The sequence below is a fragment of the Thamnophis sirtalis genome, unplaced genomic scaffold (genome assembly GCF_051295495.1).
Source record: "Thamnophis sirtalis isolate CommonGarterSnake01/CBP01778 unplaced genomic scaffold, rThaSir2_p1.2 scaffold_1, whole genome shotgun sequence".
NCBI classification, from domain to species: Eukaryota; Metazoa; Chordata; class Lepidosauria; order Squamata; family Natricidae; genus Thamnophis; species Thamnophis sirtalis.
Genome location: NW_028261381.1, coordinates 144239408 through 144265728, shown reverse-complemented (window position 1 = coordinate 144265728; position 26321 = coordinate 144239408). Strand labels below are relative to the sequence as shown.

The 26321-nt window shown below is 35.4% G+C and overlaps 1 protein-coding gene across 4 annotated transcripts in view; it reads left to right on the top strand.

The window, feature by feature from the left end:
• Positions 1 to 26321, top strand: part of CDC42BPB (CDC42 binding protein kinase beta) — a 111426-nt gene that overhangs the window by 27423 nt on the left and 57682 nt on the right. For all 4 annotated transcript variants that reach the window (XM_087726738.1, XM_087726729.1, XM_087726727.1 and 1 more), the window contains exons 2-9: positions 1138 to 1229; positions 4694 to 4777; positions 10617 to 10712; positions 15822 to 15970; positions 21409 to 21502; positions 21919 to 22119; positions 22646 to 22894; positions 25455 to 25534. In XM_087726738.1, the coding sequence (XP_087582864.1) occupies positions 1138 to 1229; positions 4694 to 4777; positions 10617 to 10712; positions 15822 to 15970; positions 21409 to 21502; positions 21919 to 22119; positions 22646 to 22894; positions 25455 to 25534 (1045 nt within the window). The remainder of the gene's footprint in view (positions 1 to 1137; positions 1230 to 4693; positions 4778 to 10616; positions 10713 to 15821; positions 15971 to 21408; positions 21503 to 21918; positions 22120 to 22645; positions 22895 to 25454; positions 25535 to 26321) is intronic.

Sequence of the window (26321 nt, the reverse complement as noted above, 5' to 3'; positions counted from 1 at the left end):
CTGTGTGGTTATTCAGAGTCAATACTAAGTTGATGGCACATAATGAAATTTCTAGGACCTGGCTTGATAAGCAATTAATTTTATTTGAGGTGATTGAAGATGCATAAGAATGATCTCTCCATGCACTCACTAAACTACCAGTAAATTGTACTTCTAGATCTACTACCGGTATGAGTATTATTTCTAGATTACATAAGATTAGTAACTGAACATGGGATCATGTACTTCCATTTGAAGATCTTGTGAAGATATCTGGGAAAGGAAAATTATAGACAAAGTTACTATTTACTGAATGTGGTATTGCAAACATTGTATTGACTGCTTTAGAAGAATTCTCCCAGGAATATATTTAAAGGTCAAATTACTTTAAAGCAAAAGTTAATTGACAGATTTTGGGACTGGAGACAGAATAGAAAAGCCTGAGAGATATGGAGCACAAATCTTTTTTTATTGATATATGCAAATCATCTTTAACTGATTGATTGCAGTAATAAACATTTGATTAGATATAAACAACATCAAACTAGTTAATTGCAAATAACTTTTTTTCTGATTGATACAATTAGGATTATTCATTGAATTAATATACATGCACATTAAAATATTTAATAGGGAAGTATGAGATAATAGTGGTAATATAGAACATTAGACAATGGTTCTTTTAGATTCAAAGGCCAAATAATTCTTGAGCTGAAGTATTGCTTATACCTTAAGAGCTTTCTGAAAGTCTTATCTTCCCAAGGCTAATTGCTAATTTTTTGCACATAGGCTTGAAGTTCTTCTTTAAGGTTAGCACTTTTGCTTATTTTATTAATGAGAGATACATTCTGTATATTTTCATTGCCTAGTTGCTTCCTAGCTTAGCTAGCATATTTATTTGTAAGTGGGTTGGGGGCTTTTTTTTTTGAACACCTATTTTTTTAATTCATTGATTAGTTGTGCTAGGAAGACTAGATAAGGTTCTTTGTATTAGAAATAAGAACTGGCTTCTTCTTGACCATATCATCTGCGATAGAGGTAGCAATTTTTGATGTTTTATTATCAAATCTAAACTAATATACAGATTGATACCAATCAGTTTACATCAATATACAATATACAAACTTTAACTTGAGATTTCCTCTTATTTTCAAACAGCCAAACCATTTACCCAGTTGGTGAAGGAAATGCAACTTCATCGAGATGACTTTGAAATCATAAAAGTCATTGGCAGAGGTGCATTTGGTGAGGTAAGATACCTTTAAAGCTCCCAGATGACTAAGGAAACATATTGTTCACTGATTTTTCCAATGGAGGAATTCTTTCTTTTGAACCTACCTCTCTTTTACAATGGAAACTAGATAATTGAAGATGATCTGTTTGTACCTGTGTGTTACATCTCACAATATTATATATAAATCAAATGTATAGGTTGCTGAATACATAACAACCATGCACAGCATATAAATTAAAAACAAATACTATAAATAAAAACAAAAAGAAAGCAGGGAATTAATAGATAGAGCACATTAACAAAATTCTCATAACAAAGAGCTTAGGAAAACAATCAGATCTTCCAAGACCTATTTAAAGAATGGCAAGATCAAGATAACGCAGACCTTTGGAGATTACTATTGCACAGTGCAGACACTGTGACAGAAAAAGCATTCCACTGAGATCCCATCAGATGATACTCTCTTAAAGACAAATCTGGAACATGCCCACTCTGTTAGATCTTATTAGATAGGGAGAAAAAGTAGGAAAAAGATGGTCACTCAGATAGCCAGGCCCTATGCCATGAAGGACTTCAGAAGTCTTAAATAGCACTCTGAATTGTAACCAGAGACTGACTATAAACCAGTGAAGACTGTACGCAAAAGTGTTACACAAACATTTCAAGGTGTGCCCATAACTTCATGTATTGATGCACTCTAGGCCAATTGTATTTTTGGGGTGGTTTTCAAGGTTATCTTCATTGTTGCAAGTTGCAATAGTCCACACACAAAAATAATAAGATACGCATGACTGTGAGAAGGGGTTCCTAAATCCAGAAAAGGGCAAAGGCCACCTGGCTACAGCTGGGATCTACTCTTCAAAAAGGAGTTATGAGTCCACACTAGTTTTCTCCAGGGAAGTTCTACCCCATATTAGAATTAAATACAAAGAATTCATGGTCCCAGACAAAAATACCCAGCCACTCAGTCTTTATCAGGATTGAGTTTAAGTTTCTTTCTTCCCATCTAGATCCCAGCAGCCTTCATACATTGGGATAAGACAGAATCATTTGGTTAGGTTGGGCTCAAGATTTAGTTCAATTTGGTATCACCAGCATATTGATGATATGCTGTGTTCAACAGCCGGTGTTGATGAATGACATCACCCATCAGCTTCCTGTAGATGGTGAAAACATCCAATCTTCGTTCCCACTTTTCAATATCCTCAATACTGGTAGAATTGACTGTACAGTGAGAACCACTGTATGTTGAATGTATGTTGAATGTTGATTTTATTTATATAAAATACTGAGCCTCCACTCCTACAACTGCAGTCCATCCAGAAGGATGCCATGATCAGGGGTATCAAAAGCCACTGAGATCTGAAAAATTGCACCATTGCTAGCCTGACTCAGGGAAAGGTTACTGACAAGTGTGTTCAATGCCGTCTCTATACAATGCCACAGGGCAAAGCTAAAAGTCCAGGAAAAAGTTCCCTAAAGCCCAATGAAAGTATAAATAGTTGTGCTTAAAAGATATTCTAGTCTCAGGACAAAGCTAACCTAATTATTTTTTCTGCTATTATTAGGACCAGTCACTATTATTAAATCCTCTATCAAGATGCACTGTTCTTACTAAAGATATCAGCATGTTATTGAGTTTATTTTGATTGTTCCCGAAATACATTTACATAATAGAAACCATTTACAATGACTTTCATTATGATAATTTTTTTCTTCAGTTGAAATAGTCATAGCTCCTTTTTATGGCTCTGCCTTATAACTGAAGAGATTGTTTGATTTCTTTCTGTGGCCTGGTATCACTTGCATGATTCTCCAAAGTATTTAGGGAGCAATCATTTTCCCCCTCATTACTTGCTATCTGTTGTTCTTAATTGGAGAGATGCGAATAGATTAACCCTCCCCCAATCAATAAAAACAGGAACAAAGAAGAACACTTTAGCTAGTCCTCAACTTATAACCATTTGTTTAGTGAACATTCAAAGTTATGACAAAAATCATAAAATTAGGCAAAACTCCTCATTAACAACTGCCTTGCTTAGCAATGGAAATGTTGATCTCAGTTGTGGTCAGACGTTACCAACTACCTATAGTAAAATTAACTTTGCTGTTCAAGCCAAAACTTAAGTAAAGGGGTTCATGAAAACTTTCCCCTATATTAATTGTAATAAAAATGAGGGAACCCAACTCTTATGTCAGCCGCTCCCTTTAGGAAACAAATTACTGTATTTTTAGGAGTATAAGACGTACCTTTTTTCCTCAAAAAAAGAGGCTGAAAATCTGGGTGCATCTTATACACCAAATACAGCATTTTTTGCCTCCTGAAACCCCGCCCCTTCACCAAAGTGGCCGTGCATAGCCTTATAGAGGCTTTCAGAGAGATCCTGGGGGCTGTGGAGGGTAAAAATGAGCAAAAAATGGACCTCCCCCCTCCCAGCCCCCAGCAGAATTCTATAAGCCTCCATAAGGCTATGAACGCAGCTTTTTTGACAAAAAACGGGCCCCATTTTCACAAAAAATGGTCCATATTTCTCGTTTTTGGCCCCCCACTCCCCAGGAACACTCTGCAAGCCCCCCCCCAAGGCTATTCATGCCTTTTTTTTAAAAAAAAAGGCCTGTTTTTGCGAAAAACGGGCCTTTTTGGGGAGGTCTGCAGAGTGCAAAAACTTCTTTTTCCTTTCGGAAAGCTCTTTAACTGATTGATGAGAATTACATTGATCAAGTGCTGTGCCAGTAGACCTAACACCTACCTACCTACTGTATTTCTCTATCTCTCTCTATTTCTCTCTCTATCCCTTTATCTACCTACCTACCTAACTACTCTCTCTCTCCCTACCTATCTACTGTATTTCTCTCTCCCTCTCTTTTTCTCTCTCTCTATCCCTCTACCTACCAACCTACCTACGCACACTCTCTCCCCTCCCTCCCTACTGTATTTCTCTCTCTCTCTCTCTCTCTCTCCCTCTCTCTCCCTTTATCTACCTACCTACCTACCTACCTACCCACTCTATCTCTCCCTACCTACCTACTGTATTTCTCTCTCTTTTTCTCCCTCTCTATCCCTCTATCTAACTACTACTTTTTTTAAAAAATTGCCTCTTCAAAACCTTGGTGCGTCTTATACTCTGGAAAATATGGTATGTCATTTTGAAAGCAGACAAGATTCTTAATGGTGGATATACTGTAAGTAGTGTTCACTTGCAACACCAATTTGGCACAGAATCTGGGCTGTTAAGTGAGAGGTCATTAAGCGAGGTACTGTACTACTGCTTCACACCCTTCCAGTTTTACAGCAGCTGTTGCAAATTTTGCTGTTTATTTCTTTGGGTGTTGTTTCTGGTTGATATCTTTGTTTCCCCTTGCTATACTTGTTTTCTTTTAATTTTTTTATCTGTAACATGCCAAAAGTCAGGTGGTTTCAAAACTGAAATGAATAAATACTAGAATGTCATGGCGTTATTTTTACTTTTTAAATTGTAGGTTGCAGTTGTAAAATTGAAGTGCACAGAGCGCATTTATGCAATGAAAATCCTAAATAAATGGGAAATGCTTAAAAGGGCAGAGGTAAGTCTGATATTTTCAGTTCAGATTTCTTTATAAATGGTACTAAGGAAGATCACATTAAACAGTTACTACTTAAGCATATAGGAAATTTCTCTTTTTTCCTGAAGGTTTTTCCTATAAAATACCATATGTTTGTAGCATTTATTGCTTTCTGTATAACTATATTTACTTGGTTTTCATAGTAAATAAAAGTTTAGAAAAAAGGAGATATAAAAAAGAGGAAATGTTAATGTGGAGAGGATTTGATGATGTAGGTGTTATGTACTATTGTATTGATATATAGTTATATTATTAATAGTTTTGTGATGAATATTATAACAAGTATGTGGATTTTGATTGTTCACAACCCAGATACCACACTGTTAGGTGGAAATAGAAAGTAATACAAATAAAATAAATAAAACATGGAAAGAAAAAGAAAATCAAGTTAATTACTAGATGGAAACTTGGACTTTGGTTACATTGAAAGTCAGAATTTCAAGGAAGACTCATGCTTGGTTTCATTTTTATAAAGAAGTAGATTTTGCAGAAATAAATCAATTAAGCATTGTAGATTATTAAATAAATATATTTACATATTTTATTTGTTACAGTAAAGATATTTAATATAATATGTATTATATCATACATAAAGCAAGAATTCATTAGCCAACATTTTTAAGTATGAAGATTTATACAATCTTATTTTTTTTGTTCAATCGTGCTTGATTCTCGGAAACTGCCTTGACTAGTCCCTGAAGTTTTCTTGGTATGTTTTTTCAGAAGTTGTTTGCCATCGCTTCCCAGTGCTAGGGTTGAAAGAAAGTGAGTAACCCAAAGCCATCCCACCTGGTTTTGTCCCTAAGGCAGGACTAGAACTCATAGTCGCCAGGTTTCTAGTCTGATACCTTAACAAGTTCACTCGACTGATATATAAAATATAGCCAAATTCAATAAGAATATGCAAATTTTAAAGTTTTTTTGGTAAAGATATATAAAATATTTCAAATCCAATTGATTCAAATTTGAAATACTCTCATTTGAATTTGTAACATCCCACTCAAATGTGAAACAGCTGTTATAAACTCAAAATGGGCAATTTCAACCACTTTGGCAATGGGTAAGTGTGAAAAGGTCTCAAAAGGCTTGAAACAGTCCATTTCATATTCATAACAGCAGTTTCTCAAAATAGGATATTTTCAGTTCAGTACTCAGTTTCTGTAGTTTCAGATATTTTTTGTATAGTGCTAGATTTTGAACAGGAAGTTGCATTTGTAGTTGAGTGTCTAATTTTCACTCTAATAGGAATGTTTTATTCTTAGATCTTGCAATCCGTCAATACAGTCTATTATCCTCCCATTACAGAGTGTCCTGTATCAATTTCAAAATTTTATAATATTTCAGTTTTTAAAAAATACCTAGATGCTAACAGAAACTCTCTCTCTCTTTCTCTCTCTCTCTCTATTCCATATAGGAAAACTCTTGACTTGCTTCTCTCCTACTTGCTTCTCCCCTATTGTATAGATACAGGCTTATATACATTAGAGATCAGAAATCTTTTTAAATATTTTGAAGAGGATGCTGAATCAGTGCAGATTAGTTCCCAGTATGTTTATGTTGAAAAGTCTTGCTGTTTAGCATTCTATATTATGTAAACATTTTCAAATAGTTTAAGGGAAGGTCCACTTATGGTGAATTGCTGGCTATATTCCCAAAATTATAAAATATAGGTAAATACTTCTGAGCCAGACTTTAAAAAATATATATAATCTTTTCTAGCAAAATAATATTTGCCAAAAAACTACCTTGTACATTATGTCAGGAGATTGATTTTTGTAGCCCTAATTCATAGCAGATTTAGAAATTTCCATCATGCTACTAGGATAGTTCAAATTATTAACTACAATTAGTAGTTCATAATTATGTAATTATACTTACTCTGGGATATAATGTCACAATGAAAGAACTAGTGGATAATAAAATTATTAGGCAAACGTAAGAAATTGGGTAGTTCATGCATGAAAATAAGGGGAAAAGTAAATTGACCATGTGTTTCTGCAATAATTGAACTTAGTGAAGCATATTTTTGAGTGATGCATAAAAATGTTCCGTGTTATGACCCTGAAATAATTATAACAGTAGGCAAGTGATGGATTGTTTAAGAATCTTCCACTTCTTCATTGAGGTGGAGATAGCATCCAGGCATGGGTTGACTTTGTCTGCTCACTGATTGGACTGAGTCTGTCAAAGCTGTTAAGAAACACCCTTGTTGCTAGGAATATCCAGCTTTTCGACTCAGTTCATAAGCAAGGATGGACGTGTCTATCTCTTATTCCTGTCAACTTTTGGACTTTATTGTGAATTAATAGGAATTTGTTACATCATTTTCTGGACTTTGTGAGTACTTTCTTTGGCCACAGGTGTTAAAGCCGGCTCAGCGGCTAGAGCCTAGGCTCTGGACGCTAGCTATTTGACAACTCAAGCCATGCATGAGGGTGGCCACATTGAGGATTCATAGTTCCAGCAGCCTGAAGGCTAGATCTAAGGAACCTTATCTAGCTTAACGGAAAGCAATAGCAGCCATCTTGCAGAGCTTCACGCTCTTGTTAACAGCTGGTTTGGATTTGGTGCACTTTGGATTGCAGAGCTTCATGCTCTCCCTAAGCCTCAAGTTAACAATCGACTGCTCTTGGCTGGCAATTTGGAGAGCTTTGTGCTCTCAGGAAACGGCTAGGTTCTGCAACACTGCCGGAGTCCCCCGGTCAATAGGAACATCACGCCCTGCATGAACAGTCATTAAGCAGAAGAAGGACACGATATAAGCAGCGGGGACATCCCATTGCTTCAGCGGCAGCTTCTGATTACAGCGACAGCAGCCTTTAGCGTGACAAAAGCCTCAATCCTCAATCACTGTCAAAAGCAATCGGAGGGCTCAAATTGCTTAGTTCACCATGAGGTTTTTGTGCCTTTTAAGCCCCAAAACCTGGAAAGCCTTGTCTCTCAGCCACTCGCTTAAACAAAAGGTGTGAAGCGGCCATTTGACAGGAGGGCGGTCTTTTCCCTGTCAAAGAATCAAAATGGAGGGCGCAGCAGCACCCAATGTCAGTGAGACAGGCTCAAAAAGAGGGAGGGACCTGGACAGTCAGGAGCCCATGGCACCTTCCCCTGCAGCTCCAGCATTACCATCTACCTCTACAGGGCACAAATGTAGTTCAAAGGCTGTCTTCAAAACAGGAAAATCCAAAAAGAGCTCTAAGTCTGTTTCCAAGTTTGAGAAACGAAGGGAAAAAACCTTGGAACACCTGTGCTCAAAGGGTAGCAGCCAGAAGACTCAAGGCTCTCATATCAGTCAGGGCACTCCCATTCAAGATACACTTTAACTATGTCACCAAAGGGAGCTGAGTTGTCAAATTGTTGTCCAAGCCCTGTTTTTCCTATTAATAATTCTGGTCTATGGGACTCTCTGTCAGACTTACATAGCACTGCAGCCATGGTGGGTCAGCCCATCATTCGGCTAGAGTGGAGCTATCTTTACTCCCAACTGCTGCAGGTCTTCGCACTGAATTGCAGCACGATCCACTGTTCCAGCCAAATTTGCAGGATATTATAGCCAATGCAGCACTCTACACCTCCTCAACCATGCCAGGGGCGCCTGAGGAGGTATTGAAACCAGAGGACAAGCAGGCAGATCTAACCCTACAAAGAAGCCATCCACAACCGCCTCCTTTTTCAACAGTGCATTGTTGCTTTGGCTGCGCCAGCTGCAGGAGAGAATTCCGGTCACCGATTCCAGGGCATACCAAGATCTCAACCAGCTGGTAGCAGCGATTCAGTTTTCAGTGGACACCACACTCAACACTGCTAAATTTGTGTCCAAGTCCATGGCTTCATCAGTGTTGGTGCGACATTTGCTTTGGTTATGCCAGTGGCAGGCAGATGTGTGACACAAGTGGTGTTTGGCTTTACCTCGGCCAAGGCAACATTTGACCAAAGGGTACTACAAGCCGTTCACAGGGAAGGGGGTCTCTCAGACCAGACGTCAGCCTTGTAAGGACAAGCCAGCTTTGGTATGTCCCATGCTTAGATGCTATCTCCACCTCAATGGAGAAAGGGCATTGGTCTTACCTGATACCCCTCTTCTCATAAGGTGGAGATAGTATCCAGCCCCACCCTAAGATGCTGGTCTTCACGGCAAACGAACAAGACTTTTACCATAAGACTTTAGCACAACACATGTCGAGTCTGTCAATTTAACTTCGCTAAAAAGCTGGATACTCCTAGCAACAAGGGCGTGTCTTAAGAGCTTTGACAGACTCAGTCCAATCAGCGAGCAGATGAAGTCAACCCATACCTGGATGCTATCTCCACCTTATGACAAGAGACGTATCAGGTAAGACCAACGTCCCTTTTACATTGTTATACCTTCTATTAAAATGGTTACAACAGTTTATAAATTATTCTAAGTCAGCTTAATATATTTATAATGTTATTGATATATTTTACAAGATACTTTTCTAATTGAAATAATATGTGGCCACTTAATGTTATAGAACAAAAACAGATTATTATTCTCCAGGCCCTGAACAAATTTTATGGATTTGTTCTCTGAATAGTGTACGGGTGAGGTATTATTTTATATCAAAATAAACAGTGTAAAATAAGAAAGAAATCCTGCTACAATAAATAGTAGATAACAGTTTCATAAATGGAATAGAACGAACTATCAATGAACCTCCAAAGAGAGGCAATTTAAAAGTTTAATATAAGATAGATGAATCCTCTTTGCCTGTCTGATACTATCAGATGCTATCTTTAGTATTGTCTGATTGAAATGAGTTTGAATTTGTTATTTTTGTGGGAACTTGGAGAATTGTCACATATTTGAATTAAAAAAACCAATTTGAACAAATTAAGAAGTGTTTGAAGAAAAATGCAATTAGTCAGACATTATTTTGTGGCTGTTCTTATGCCTGATCTAATTCTAAAATTTAGCTTTCTAATGTTTAAATGCAATTTATGATAATGGCAGAAGTTTGGAAGTAGGATTAATAGACATTTGAATAAACTTGGAATTTTGTGGTTCAGACTAAGTAGGAGATAGAAGTAAGGGACCCATGCTCCAGATCAAATAATTCAGATAGAAAATTAGATGAAAATATGTTTCATGATCTATGTTTAAAAATCCTAATTTTACTCATTGTTCCTAAATATGAGACACTAATATGGATTTCACATCCTTTGTAACATAAGGCCTTTAGCCAGGACATTCATTAAAACAGAAGGAAGTAACTTTTTGAAGTCATAATTATCTTCCCCCTTCTGTTTCCTTTGGAAGTAGTCATGGCCCTACTTAAAGCATATACGATTAGTGGGGGTGGATAGAGAGAGAAATAGGCTCAGAGATATGTGACTTCTATGATACATGCAAGAAATTCAGCTCCCATTTCCAGGAAACATTATTGAATAAATTGGCCAGGTTTGTATTCTCAAATCTTACTTTTGTTTTCTTTCAAGCAAACATTTAAAAAGTTTCTTGTTTTCTTGAAGGCTGTCAGTATGTCCACCTTTAGGAGACTGGATATTGCTGTAGATATTTTAAAAACATTCAGGCTATTATAAAACTAAAATGTTATCTCAAGAATCCAATGCTATCATGTTTTTTAAATTTGATTTTAAAATTATTTTTGGTTAGCTATGAAAAGTTTTATTCCTTGGTTTGAATACTGAATTAATCTAGAGGTGGTATATTTATAAATGTTATAATCTTATATTACATAAACATTATTGCAATATCCTTGTTTATTAAAGTCAAGAGATTAGTTAAACAACTTTTTCTCCCACTTTTACTCTCTTATTTTAGACTGCTTGTTTCCGAGAAGAGAGAGATGTTTTGGTGAATGGAGACTGTCAGTGGATTACAACGTTGCACTATGCTTTTCAGGATGAAAACTATTTGGTATGTGTGTACAATAAGCCTATGAAGAAGTAGTTCGTAATCTGGTTTCTCAGTTCAAAATATTTTGAATTCAGAGCATTATCAACTGTATTTATCTGAAAGGAAGATTTCTCCTCTTCCTCCCCTCCAGTGAAGGGAAAGGGATTTTCACAGAATCAAACTTCCTGCCCAAGTCAGGAGTCCTTATACCTTTTGGTCAAGTTGTCCAATCTTTTCTTGAAAAACTCAGTCATGGAGCAACCACAATTCTGGGAAGCAAGCTGTTTGATAATAATTCTCACTGTCAGGAAATTCCTCCTTATTTCAAGATTTGGATCTCTCTTTGATGTGCTTCCACTCATTGCTTCTTATCCTAGAATAAAACAATATTCTTTCAATTATTGAAATATTGCTATCATGTCTTCCCTGAGACTTCTCTTTGTTAGACTAAACATATCTTTTCCCCATAGCTGTACATTGTACAACTTAGCTTCCAGGCCCCTCATCTTCTTTGTTTCTGTTCTCTGCGGTCTTCCTAGGGCTTCAACATCTTTTTTGTATTGCGACCAGAATTGGATGCAATTCCAAGTGTAGCCTCACTAGTGCAGTGAGGAATGGCATTATCACTTCTTGTGATCTTGATGGTATCTCTCTGTTGATGCAGCCTAGGATTGTGTTTGCTTTTTTGGGAGCTGCATCACACTACTTAAGCAGTGATTCACCAGGAAACCTAGATCGCTCTCTCAGGGATACTGTTGAGCCACGCCTATCCTGTAACTGTACCTTGATTTTCCCTGCCTAAGTGCAACGCCTTACTTTTCTCACTACTGAACTGCATCTTGTTGGATAGGGGCTAATGCTCAAGTCTGTCAAGTTCACTCTGAATCTTGAGTCCATCTTCCAAATATTAGCAATTGCGCTCAGCTTAGTGTGATATAGATTGGTCCCATTTTGATTGCATTTGTTGAAAATACTGGAACAGAAGAAATGAGAGGTAACAAGTATTTTAAACAAAGCTGAAAAGGAATCATTTCAGTGGAAGTAGGAGAAATCACTGTTATAGCTCATCTTCATCTTCTAATGAAGAGAAGACACAAATATTTATTACCATTCTCCATATGTATTGATTGCAATGGAGAAACCCTGAGAGCTCAACAACACTATCCCTGGGTAGAGAGGCTCTTCATTGCAGTTCCTTGGCCTCTATGCATGAAGGATGCTGAGAGAAGAATGGAGCTGCCAAATTGAATGAATGGAACTAAAAATCCTAAGCATTCTTTCTTTGGAAGTAAGAGACACAGAATTTAATGGGATTTAGTAGTATGCAGTTGTGTTTATGCTTGCAGCCCAGTATGGAGGCCTCCAGTTTTCTTCTTGCAATTCAGAACCCAAGAATTTCTTCTTCACATTACATTCTATTTATACGGCGTAAGCTGGGCTAAACAGAATTTCCACAGCATAGCACATTTACTGCAAATAAACATGCAGAAGTTTATGGTAGCTGAGCCTACATTTCTGCAATCTCTCACTGCAATGAGTGTATGCATATTTGTGTGTAATATGACTAGTTTGTGTGTCTCTATTTGTATATGCAAATAGGTGCTTAATTAAATTTACAGATGGGATACCTAATTTTACAGGCAATTTTTATGCAGTAATTGAACATGTAATATTTGTCGTGGCTATATTCTTTCTTGGAATGGACCTCTGATTCTGTTCTTTTCTGAAGTATAGTAAGTAATAAAAAATGTTTATGAAATAATTTGAAATAGAAATTGGCAATCACAACTGAAAAGTATATAAAATTTGATTGTTTCGTCTAAAAACTAGAATCATCTTCCTTTTGGGTCAATATGTAATTGTTTATATTCTTATTTTAAGAGAGAGACAAAATTCCAAAACAAATTATTTACAAGTTACTCTATTTTCCATCTATAGTTTGCTATTAAGTATAATGAGCTGAAGTTAACTTAATTAGATAAATAAATTGTTCAGTTGAACACTTATCATCTAGTTATTTACCTTGGCACAGTACTGCTAATGTGTCATTTTATACACACAATCTCAAGACTGCTGTTAAAATCCAGAAGTGGCCAAACCGGTTTGTGGGCCAACTGTGGCTTCTGTAATGTTCATTTTCAGCTCTGAAGCACTTGCGGACAATAAAAACTGGAATAGTATTGAAAAGAAACCGCCTTTACAGTACAATCCTATGCATGTTTACTCAGAAATAAATCTTGCTGATTTCAATGAGTTACTACCAGGTAAGTGTGCATAGGATTATATCCCTGGTATAAATGTTTGGAGGTTCCTAAAAGGTTTGCATCCAATAAGAAATAAATAGCCATCTTCTCAAAAAAAAAAAAAAAAGGAGGATGGGGAAAATGCAAATAGTTACTTGGGATATTCTGATTGCTTTGTGTCTTTGAGAAGGGTTGTTAAGAAAAGGAGTGCCAAAGGAAGAATTTCAAGTGAATGAAATAGAGGCAGTTTTTAAGAACCTTGACAAAAGTACAAATGACTGAGAGCTAGCTTCCTTCTTTGTTCATTGTATTTTTCATATCATATTAATTCATCCATTTATTATCACAGAGCTACTTTGCAACCTGGTTAGGTAGAAGCCTTAATTTATAATTTGTCAAAATTACACATTATAGTATTGTTTAATAGTCTTTAAAAATTCAGTAGAGCACCTTTAGGTCATAAAGTATATTTCACCCATGGTTTTCCTGCTGTTGTATGAGGCCATTTTTGATAATGTTTTTCTTTTTATATTTATTTAAGATGTGGACAGGAATTAAGATTTTTCTGAAATATTTTACTCTGATCTTACTCTTATGGTAAGAAGTTAGAAAAAAATAGGAAAACTAGCATATTTAAATGAAAAATACTAATTAACAAGCAATTACCGTATTTATCGGCGTATAACACGCAGTTTTAAAACTAAAATTGCAAGCTTAAACCCTGCCTGCGTGTTATACGCCGATACTGCATGTTATACGCCGGGTCCACTGTTCCCTCTAAGGTGCGCGGCCGCGCGGCCGCGCACATGGCAAGAAACCCCCGCGCAGAGGTTTCTAACTCCTGCGCAGAGGTTTCTTTCAAAGCAAACGTGGGGAAGTCCTTTGCAGGCAGCTAGAACTGGCTGGCTGCAAAGGACCTCCCCAAACTTGTTTCAGCGGCAGCTCTCAGCCTGGCGGCAGCGTCACACAGACTGTGGAAGGAGGGGGAGGAGGAGGGAACCAAAGAGAGCTTTTACCGAGTCTGCGCCCCACAGCCAGGACCGTCCTGGCGCCTCCAGCCGCGTTTCTTCCCCGCAAAGCCCTTCGGGCAACCCGAGAGTTCCGCTTGACGCCAGAAGGGCTTTGCAGGAAGAAACGCCGCGTTTCTTCCTGCAAAGCCCTTCTGGCGTCAAGCGGAACTCTCGGGTTGCCCGAAGGGCTTTGCGGGGAAGAAACGCGGCTTGAGGGGCGCAAGGACGGTCCTGGCTGTGGGGCGCAGACTCGGTAAAAGCTCTCTTTGGTTCCCTCCTCCTCCTCCTTCTTTCTGGAGCCCCTTCCTCAAAGATTTGGTACCAAAGCAATGGCGGTGAGGAAGTTGTGTCTTTTGGATTTTGCACTGTTGTCTTTTCAATGGTTCTCAGACTGGTTGAACCTTTAGCAGCTGGGGTGATATTCTTTACTGTTAAGGTTACAATTGGATGTGTTGGACAAATCTTAAAAGATGAAACTTTTATTAAAACGTTTGACTTAACTAAAAACGTCTTCCTTTTTCTTCTTCTTCTTAAATATGATTTATTTATTTATTTTTACTTCAGAAGTTTGATGACCGTTGTACAAACTAATCCAACCTAAATGTAGAGGAGGAGAAGAAGGGGGGGGATTTAAAAAGAGCAGAGGAAAAAGAAAAGAAAGCATGAAGAAAACATAAAGAAAGGGATGGGAGGGAGGGAAGGAAGGAAGGAACTTTATGTTGAAACAGAAAATATTATATAAGGAAGAAAATGGAAATAACTTTTTGCTCAAAGAGGTGTTTTTTCATTTCATATTTGCCTTTTAAGAGGAGTTAATGTTATAATTCATGTTCTAATGTTATAAATTTTAATCCAACATTAAGTTCCGAGCTTCCAAGTCATTTATTTTTAATGAAAAAAAATTTTACTCACATTTTTGTGTTAAAATGGGGGATGCGTGTTATACGCCGGTGCGTGTTATACGCCGGTGCGTGTTATACGCCGATAAATACGGTAGTATGTGTAGCTTTGGCTAATTTATATTTTCCAGCAATTTACTCTTGTCATTTCATTTCTCCAGGAAATACATTGAACTACTAAATTGCTGTTGTTATTTAGATTTAGTATAGCTGCCCATTCCTATGGAGTTTAGTAGAATGTCTGGTATATGCCTAGGAATCTTTTATCATAGTAAAATGCAACTATGCGAAAAAAAATTGACTATAAATGATCATTGCAGTGAACTCAATTAACTAGAAGAAATTTATGTACACGAATATTTTCTTACAACAATTGAGGCAGTGGAGTTTGGTTTTGTAAGCAACCTTTTGCCCAGATAATGACAAGTCTCATCATAGTTCTTAGCCTCAGAATAGTTACTGGATCATGTACTCACTGGGACCATATTTTAGCATACTAAACCATACATTTCATTGATTTTTACAAATGACATTTGAATTATTTACCCTCCAACAAAGGAGAAAGAAAGAACATTATGAACTTTTTTTAATTTCCATTTTTGTTTTAAATTGTTAGAGAATTACTAAGTTTGAAGTTATATTTCTTTAATTATATTATATGTATTGATGCTTCTCTTTTGCAAATTAGTATATGTATATGAAATAAGCGGGGGGGGGGCAGGGAGAGATAATATGTCTAGCATAATGATTGTCTGGGAAATAGTTTAGGTTAGTTTAAATTCCCATGTTTACTTTAATTGGATAATTTAATTATTAGTTAAGAGGAAGCAGTTAAAGTCAGTGTGTCCAGTTAAACCACTCACTTTGACTCAGTTTCAAGAATCATATATTAAAGTTGTATTTCAGTGAACATTTCATGTAATCACTTATGATATAATTCTGCAGTGATTCTTACCAGTAAGTGTTCTTGTTTTTTAGTATTTAGTAATGGACTACTATGTGGGTGGTGATTTGTTGACATTACTTAGCAAGTTTGAAGACAAGCTTCCGGAAGATATGGCCAGGTTCTACATTGGTGAAATGGTTCTTGCTATTCATTCCATTCATCAGCTGCATTATGTGCACAGGTAAGATTTCTTATTATGGCATATAAATACAGGTAGTCCTTGATCACAATTGACCCCAAAATTTCCATTGCTTGGTGAGACAGTTGTTAAGAGAGTTTTGCCCAATTTTGTGACCTTTGTTTTCACAATTGTAAAGAGAACCATTGCAGTTGTTAAGTTAGTAATGTGGTTGTTAAATGAATCTGGCTTTCCCATTGACTTTACTTGTTAGAAAATCATAAAAGGTGATCACATGACTTCAGGGTACTACAACCATCATGAATATGAATCAGTTGCCAAGTGTCCAAATTTTGATCATGTGACCATGGGGATGCTGCAACAGTATTAAGTGTGAAAAACAGGCGTACGTCACTTTTTTCAGAGCCATTATGACTTTCAACGGTCACTAAATGAATGGTTCTCCATAGTAGTGGAGGTAGCATCCAGACTGGGTTGACCTCATCCGCTCATTGATTGGACTGAGTCTGATAAGACTGTTAAGCCACGCCCTTGTCACTAGGCACACCCAGCTTTCGACTCAGTCCCTCAATAAGGATGGATGTGTCATTAAGTGCTCCAGTAGGATTTATAACACCTTTGAATTTATTGGAAATTTCTGGATTAATAACTTGTGAGTACAGCTGGGAGTAACACCATAAACCCCTGCATTGGAGTGGTGTCAGGCATGCCTTTAGCCCCTTATGGGTGGCGGAGACCTCCATTTTCCCCTCAGACTGAGCTGTCACAAATGGCACATAAACTGTAAGATGTTATGAAGTTGGTTACCTTAAAATAATGTTCCTATTTATAATTTCAGATTGTAGCCATGCCCATCTTCAAATATTGTAGGTTATTAGGGGGCTCAAGCAGACTAGTCTGCCCTTCCTTTCATTAAAGCATGCAGTCATTATGCTCATGTCTTCCATCTGTAATCAAATAGTCATTTAAATTTACAGAATGTATATTTCCACCACTTCAAATTTTAGTTGGTTCAATTTAAATTTCAGATTGAAGGTGGTTATATATAAACAGGGTTTAAGGCAAAATCTTGCAGGAAATGTCTAGACTCTGGCACAAATGTAGTGGCAAAAGTTAAATAGAAGAGATAAGGAAAAAAAAACTGTAATATGTACCAATACGATTTTCAGCATCTCTCTGTACCTTTTTATACTTGTAAACTATAATTTCTTACATTATAGGGAGATATAATTTAGTACATGAAAACCTGATTTCAGGTTTTTTTTTCTTATACCAATTCAAAATCCAAGATTACTAGAACTTGTCCAGTCAGGAGGAAAAAACTGAATGGAAAAAATAATGAGAACATAAAAGTGTTGAAAACACAGAAGTACAGAAAGACTCTTATGGAGACCCTGTTTAGATAATAGGTTGCCCATTCACAGAACATTGGATTATAGTTTTCAGCTTTGCTGTCATGTTTAGCATTACTGCAAAATGATTACTTTCACTTTCAAAATTCTTAAAGTGGTGAGAAACCTTCTTTGCTATTTAAAGGATTATATTATTTTATACCTTCTTTCTCAGACTACTAAAAGCTGATAAACCCCCAATTTCTAGTTTATTTGCTTGTTATGTTATTTCTGCCCTTAACTTACTATACAAAATGGTATTGGGATGTTTATGGCTATCCTGTCTGGTTAATTTTGGCTAGAAGTAGCCACTGTGCAGTGTTTAATTGTATACAGACCATGGATTTGGTGTGCATTTAAAAGTGGAGAGGAACATCAGTGTATTTACTCTAATCAAGCCAAAAAAAGTGTTTCATCCAAGTGTTATAACTTTTAAAACAATTGAAATATGATTTTTATTTTAAAACATTTTAAATGCAATAGTTATAACTATAACAAAGGTTTCTAAATCTCATTTTTAAAAATTCACAAATCCACTTAAATATTGAAAACCTATGCCAGTGAAGGAAAACTTTTAATATCCTAGTTGTTGGGAAATAAATTGGTGGTCAAATGAATCCTGTTACAGTTCTTCAAACTAGTGTTCTGCGTTTTAACCAAGGAAAGTTAAATACATCGTATAAGAATAAATAAATCAATAAAATATTGATTTATTTAATATGCATAAAATCAATTAAGAATTTTGTCCATGTCTTTCACGCAAGAGTTTTATATGTGTGCTTTTGAGTACTCTAAATAAATAGGTGCTTTTCTGATTCGTAAATACCAGCATGGCCAGTTTTTATCCTGAGGTAAGATACTGTAAAAGACCATAGTTAGCAACAAATTCATTATGTAAGTGTAAAATTTACATGAAGAAAACTTCCTCATTTGCTTATAAGATTACATCTAGAATGTGATGCTATATTTATAAGGAATAAAGAATATGTTCTTGAATTTAAGAGTACTCCTTCAATTTGATCTTTTTATTGTTGTAATCTTGAACAAAGTCTGTACATGTTTATAAACATTAAGACAGCACCAAAAATAAACTTGTCTCATATAGAAATTTTCTTAATGTAAGGTGACATTAGTTACAGGATTAGGAAGCTCAATCACTCCACATGTTCCTTTTAGGTATTGTCAAATATGTAGCCCAGGGTGTTGCACTTTCTGTGAAGTAGTCCCACTTATTTGGAGCAGTTTACTAACTCCACCCTATTGTATTTTAGGAGAGCTGTTAAAACTTGTTTTTTTAAAGAAGCACTGGGTGGGGACCTTGTATAAGTTTTACTTGGTTGTTTCTTGTTCACAGTGACATTAATTTCTTCTTAATAACTTATTATTTTGAACTGTAGTTTATTAATTCAATATACAATTTATGACAGTATGGGTTGGTGGTTAAGGCACTGAACTAGAAACCTGTAGCCTGGGAGTTCAAGGCCTCTCTTAGGCATGAAAGTGGGCTGGGTAACTTTGGGCCAGTTATTTTCTTTCAGCTCAGCCCACCTCACAGGGTCTTGTTATGGGGGAAAATAGGAGGCAAATATATTCTCTTGAATAGATCATACTATATATTTTTAAAAAAGATGGGGACATCATTGTTATTGTTATTAAATTCTTTTCATATAAGAAGAGAATGTAAGCCACTCATCTCATAGCATGTGAATCCTACTAAATAAAGCAATATATCTGCACCATTTTATATAATAGACATTGCTACAAATCCTGAGATAACCTTTTTGTAGGTAAGTCAGTGCCAGATCCGGCAAAGGAATTAAACAATAATAATATTGAATTTCTGTGGGAACTTCTCAAGCCAATTAATCTATGGTGGCATATGTTAAATATGCAGTCCTCTGCATCGTGGCATGAAGATAAACCTAAGGAATAATTAAATTAGAAGCAAGCTGAGAATTGCAAAAGATTTGCTTTCATGTACATAATGTTATAAGTTCAGTATCAGAAAGAGAATATTCATTTCTGAGATAGTTGAAACATCTGGGCTGTTGGAGGGGTTGAGTCACTAGTTAGTGGGTGACATATAAAAATGTCTTAGAAGAGTTCGGCTTGTGGATTATAGTGCAGAACAGCATCCCTCACAAATGAAATCCAGTATTCTGTTGTTACTCCTATTTTGTGTCCTTCATAGAGCACAATTTAATGCTACAATATATATAAAACATCACAAAAATGTACGATATTGAGTGTATAAAGCAATGTGATTAAAATGTTTGTTAATGTGTGGTCGTTTCAGGAGGCCAATAGATTGCACTTTAAAGTAATTTTTTATCTTGCTAAATACAAAATGGCTTTTAATAACCTTTAGAAATTACTATATTGCTTCAGGAAATCATTTGAAGACTTATTGCTTTGACCAGAGCTAGCCAGCAAAATGGTATTAGAATAAGTATGTAAGATAAAATTGGAGAAAAAAATCAGTATAGTGAATTAATATAGCTATCCATTAATGCTATTACTTGCTTATGCTGCAATGTTATGCATGCTTACCTCAGAGTAAGTCCCTCTCAGGTAAAAGAGGTTTACCTTTGAGTACACATGTGTTACATTACTGTGTTCTGATTACACTATACAGCAAAGAAACCTCTATTAGCTCTTAGTGTTTCTTTTTGCAGATTTTTTTGCTGGCAGAAAATGTCCCTGTGTTAGTTAAGCTTTGTAAGAAATACCACAGTTTTAAAGCTCTTCAGTAGTTAATCACCTTCCTTCCTCTTATACTGTGAGAGGAAATGGGAGACAAAGTACGTGTTGTGCATTTTTATTGTTGAGTTGTTCTTAGGAATATGTGTTCCAAAAGAATCTTCAGTAAACAGATGAGAAACACATGATAAAACCTGCAGTATATGTGAATATTGATCTATGATCTACTTCTTAACAATAATTTTTCTTCATGCATTAATTCTACTATTTTTGCAGTGTAGATGATGAGTTACATTTAATTTATGTTTGGAACGTTTCCTTTATAATAATTTCATAAATACGCTGTCATGAAGTATGTCAGATACATACTGGCTTTTAAGGCTTTTTTTGTCTAAACATGTAGAATGTTTATTAGACATTATTTCTTGAAAAGTTAATTTTTAAGAAATTTGGAGGCACACAGGGACAAAGTCAGAACACAAACTTAGCAAATTCATTATTATGATACAAATTAAATAGGAAATAGAATAGATATGTTCAATTTAGCAACAAAACCAAGGGAATTGTGAATGCATGTATAAAGATATATTTCATTATTGTTTTAGAGCTATTTTTTGTGAAAACTATAAACCATTTTCAAATATGCACTTTGAAGGAAATAGGAAACCAGGAAATTCTTTGTCAAAGAGCACAATTCAAAAATGATTTGGAAGAAATTCTTCAGAACGTATTTAAATGCTGATATTTGAAGACCCATGTTTTGTTTCAGACTTCTATACTAACCTGAAAAAAATAATGTACAAATAGCTGCATAAAGGAACCACGTTAGACGCGCCATTCTAAAAGAGCCGAGGTGGCGCAGTGGTTAGAGTGCAACACTGCAGGCTACTTCAGCTGACTGCAGTTCAGCAGTTCGGCTGTTCAAATCTCACTGGCTCAGGGTTGACTCAGCCTTCCATCCTTCCGAGGTGGGTAAAATGAGGACCCAGATTGTTGGGGGCAATATGCTGACTCTGTAAACCGCTTAGTGAGGACTGAAAGCCCTATGAAGTGGTATATAAGTCTAACTGCTATTGCTAACTGCTATTGCTATTCTTCAAAATTATTTTCAAAGTGTGCACATCCTACTGGGGGTAGGAATTTAATATGATAGGTTTATATAATCATAGTGATACCTTACAGTATTCTTTATAGTGATATTGGGGATTATTTTTCTGTCATAGACGATTTGATCTTTTGCTGTTTTAAATATAAAAGATATAAAATTGTCAGTATCCAATTTTTATAAGAACTAAGTTGATTTTAATATACATTTAGAATACCTGGTTAAAGGTAATGTTCCAACTATGTGCCTGATTTAAAATAATATCTTTTTTCCCCAAAAATCAGAGATATAAAACCTGACAATGTTTTATTGGATGCGAATGGTCACATACGCCTGGCAGATTTTGGATCCTGCTTAAAGATGAGCGAGGATGGCACTGTATGTATCAAAAAAGTATAGTGTTTTTTTTTACTAGAATACTTAAACTGCAGTATATTTGAGTTAGTTTGGGGATTATATTTGGAAGATAAGCTGCAAAAGTACATGTGAATAGAGCAAAATTTTATATTGTATCATTCTCTGCAACATGTTTAATCAGAACTGCTATATATTATTTATGAATGGAGTATCCTGTAATATTCCCATGTATTTCCTTTCACTGTTTCATGGCCAATTAAACTTTTTATTTGTACATGAGAAAGTTATGTTATGATTCTTTTGATTTATACTTAATACAAGAAAGCATGAACTTTTCTTTTTGTATATCAGTAATGCTCATTGACCTATAGATTTATACATGCATACAATTAAATTAATTTCTCCTTATATACTATTTTACATTGTTTTTCTTCAAGGTACAATCTTCAGTCGCAGTGGGCACCCCTGATTATATTTCCCCTGAAATACTGCAAGCCATGGAGGATGGCATGGGAAAATATGGACCTGAATGTGATTGGTGGTCCCTAGGTGTTTGCATGTATGAAATGTTATATGGAGAAACACCTTTTTATGCAGAGTCACTGGTGGAAACCTATGGGAAGATTATGAATCATGAAGTAAGTGCTATGAAATGTTTGTTCCTCTTAGCTGTGTAATTTTCACAGAAATATGTCACAAGGATCCAAAATCTTCATGTTTGTATGTATGAGTAACAACATTGCTCAGTGAATCTTCTAAGAAAAATCTTCTGTGACTAATGTTCAGAACAGGTATTTCTCAGACCTCTGCTGTTGTATACTTGGAATATATTGATTCAATTATTTCTGAAAACCTTTTCACTGTATATTTTTGCCACAAAACAGACTTAAAATGAGCCAATTCAGCAAAATATATAGGTACAACATACTGAAATTAGTCTAATTAGACTAAGAAAATATATTTAAGGGTGTTTCTTCAGACAAGCAACGTCAAAGATAAATGACTAATATTAAAAAGTAGAAAGTCTAAAAACAAGAACATTTAACAATTTTGAAGCTCAAGAAGCCTTCTGCAGGTTTTTTTTTAATGGTATGAATGTACATTAAAAATATTTTGTCATAGAAAAGAATAGCTTCAGTTCAGATTTCCCTTCCTGTTCTTCAGGAGAGGTTCCAGTTTCCATCTCATGTTGCTGACGTATCTGAAGAAGCAAAAGACTTAATCCAACGACTTATCTGCAGCAGGGAACGTCGTCTGGGGCAGAATGGAATAGAAGATTTCAAATCACATGCATTTTTTGAAGGACTCAATTGGGATAATATCCGAAATTTAGAAGCACCTTACATTCCAGAAGTTAGCAGTCCTTCAGATACATCCAATTTTGATGTAGACGATGATATATTGAGAAATCCTGTGAGTAATTACTATATTTTCTTTTTGTTGTTATTGTTTGTTTTCTACATCACTGATTTTCTAGCTTCTGAGCTGAATAATGACATTTTTTAATGTTGCAGAGGCATTCTGGAAGGAGTTTTAGAGTTTAAAATCTCTGCCTCTAGCTATTTTGATAGGAACTGCACAGACCTGGAAATATGTTTAATGTTTCTGCTTCTATTCTGCTTTGCATGTGTAGACAGTGTGAAAAAAATGGCTTGTCTTGATTAAATTTACTAGAGTAAATTTGATTTACCAGACTTTAGCTGTGATGGGGAATTATTTCTTTTGGGCATCCACCCCAAAGAATAAAAGTCTGTTGAATCTGATGATTTGTATAAATTATATCATTTATAACCTGACATTATGCCACAAATAATGTTAATTATCTTTTACCCTGAATAGTATACTAAATCAAGAGTGTTCTGCAATAATAATTTGGAAACAGAGTTCAAATTTTCCTTAACTTATTGTAGTAAATTAATCTTAAACCTTTCTTAGGTCATCCGCTTTGCAGAATGCCAATGCTTCTAAAAGCAGCATGCATGAAATTACTAAAATTAAAATATTTTTTCATTTGCTATATTGATAACCAGATTTCAGAGTCCAAATAGTACCAATTCATAAATTTACATATAACCAGGGATATTTAAAACTTGTATGTTCTGGGCAGAGAACATTGCATTTTTCCCCCTCCTGGGAGCCATAATCATTATTGTCCAGAAATATATTTTTTGAAGTAGTAATTGGTTTATAAAGATGGGCCACAAGACCATCTGCAGATGATCTCCCAGGCTCTGGACTAGAATGGCTTGAGCCCCTTGTGATGTGTTTTCTGTGTCTTTGGTTGGTTTCATCTTCCTGTTTTTACTTGTTCTTTATCTTTTTCTCTCTTTGGATTGGGCCTTGAAAGATTCAGTGCATTCCCCAAGGGTCTGGAACATAGTATTTTGCCAAAACCCAATATAGAACATTTAAACAAACCATTGAATTCATTAAAAATAATCAGTTAAACCTGAGCCTTTAGGTGACTCTAAGATTCTACCTTTTGTCTTCTCCTTAAGAGGTCAGACATGGAAAAGTCTTGGATGGCTTTTCCATGTAGTATGAACTGATATTAATTATTTTTATGCAGTTCTGTATACCTGTGTATTTTCTCCAGTAAACTAAAGAGATATCCACACTAAAATATACTAAATATGATACATATTTCTACTGCTTTGTTCTGTTTGACAGGCTGATCAATTTTAAATTTAACTTCTTTCATATTTAAATACATTCTCTGAATGAATAAAGCCAAATTACCTTCTTAATTGTATCTGGTTTAATAAAGAAGATTGTCAGATTATTATTTTTTTAAAAAAGCTAAAAGTATTTGCCTAGGGTGAGAAGAGATATATACATATTGTACAATATTACAAAGATAACCTGCCCCCACCCGAATGATGAATGGATGTTGCTTATTATTTTACTTCTATGTATTGTTTGTGCCTATTGTCTGTATACCCCCCCCCCTTCATTTTATGTAAGCCGCCCTGAGTCCCCTCAGGGAAAAGGGCGGCCTATAAGTGCTAATAAATACAAATACAAATATTAAGCTTTAGATAAAATGTAATACTTGAGTTCATGCAATTCTTAAAATTAATGTTCAGATTGAATGATACTTAGGAAAAAATATTGATGTGAAGGATTTTCTTTCTAAATGAAATGCCAGAATCTTAATTTCTCAGATACACAATTTCTCAGTCAAACTACATTTCACTTTCAGGACACATTTTATTCATTCACTTCATATCTGGACATTTCATTCTTTGCTTCAGATTGGGACTGGGTTAAGTTAGAGTAAATTTTTAAAAAAATCAAGGGAGAAAACTAAAAATAAAATAACTTGGTATTTAGAAAGACCCTTTACAGGGATGTTGAAAAATATTTTTTCTATAAATGGAGAGAACCAGCATGGTGTAATGACTGATATGCTGGACTCCTTAATCAAGGAAGAGCTTTGGATGACTTTGGGGCAGCCATTTTCTCTGAGCTCACATCAGCATCAGGACTTGTGACAAGCCAGCTAATGAACAAAAAAGCCCTAGTTGCCATCATGCACTGATAGCTTTACCATAAGAAGCAGGTAAGCACAGTGCAAAAAGAAGTGGGCTTCACAAGCATGTGGACAAATGCTAAAAACACCCACTACAATGGTCTTTCTATAATTTGAAAAAACTATGCAAATACATACTGTGCAATAAGGAGATACTAGATCTGGTTATAATTTAAGTAATGCTCTATTAATAAATTAAGATGTTGTACAGATTAGATTTGCAAATAAATGAAATATTTGTAGGAAGGATGATTTAAGTTAGGATCCCCTAAGCTGCTTTTGTGAGGATAGTGCACCTTAAAAGGCAGGTTGAAAGGCTTTAAAAAATTTTTTTTAAATCCATGCGTTTTCTATTTATATTATGTTATATTCTCAGTTTTGAATTAACTCAGCATGTTTTTGATTCATCTCCGTTTTCTTCTTGTATTTGGTTTTGTGCAGGAGATGATACCCCCTGGTTCTCATACTGGCTTTTCTGGGTTGCATTTACCTTTTGTTGGCTTTACCTACACAACAGAAAGGTAGGTTGAAAAAAAAAAGAATTGCAGTTTAGAAAGCTCACATGATTAATTTATATAACACTGTCAGGTACAAATGCTTTACAGAATTATATGGGGGAAGAAAAAGAGGTACTTTTCTATAATGGCAGTGTTTTAGAGTAAATGCGAGGTAGTATATTTATATACATATATATTATTTAAGCTTGGAATTCATGTGCTCCAAGCCTGTCTAGTACATCAGATGGTTCCTAAGATTATAGAATATAATACAATGATTATTCCACTATATAACAGCATGTTAGATCGGTAAAAAGACAGTGCTTTACCACACATCTTTTTTGCCCACATCAGATTTACTGCTGCTAATTATGTATCTGTATATGTTGATGGGACAAAAAAGCTAAATAATAGTTTTTGATTATTTTATTTATTCAATTTATATGCTGCCCATCTTGCTATAAAGCAACTCAGGTATAAATGCTTGATGGTTCATATCAGGCACATATTCCAAAGTGACCCTTTAATGGTTCCTAACTACAAAAAAAAAAAAGTTTCTGTAAGCTCCAATCTAGTAGATAAAACTACTACTATAACTTCTATTATATAGATTTCTGAGTTATGCTAAAAAAAATATTATTCTTTATTGATTTTTTTTGTACATGATCAGTTGTTTTGTGTTGGGTCTTTTCTTTGTACTTCATGAAGCTACTGCAGTGTATCTAGAGTGTTCACATCAAATGCTGTCCTCAAACATTTAAGGACTAATGATTATCACAAAGCTATTCAATGAGCTTAATAGACAGGTATC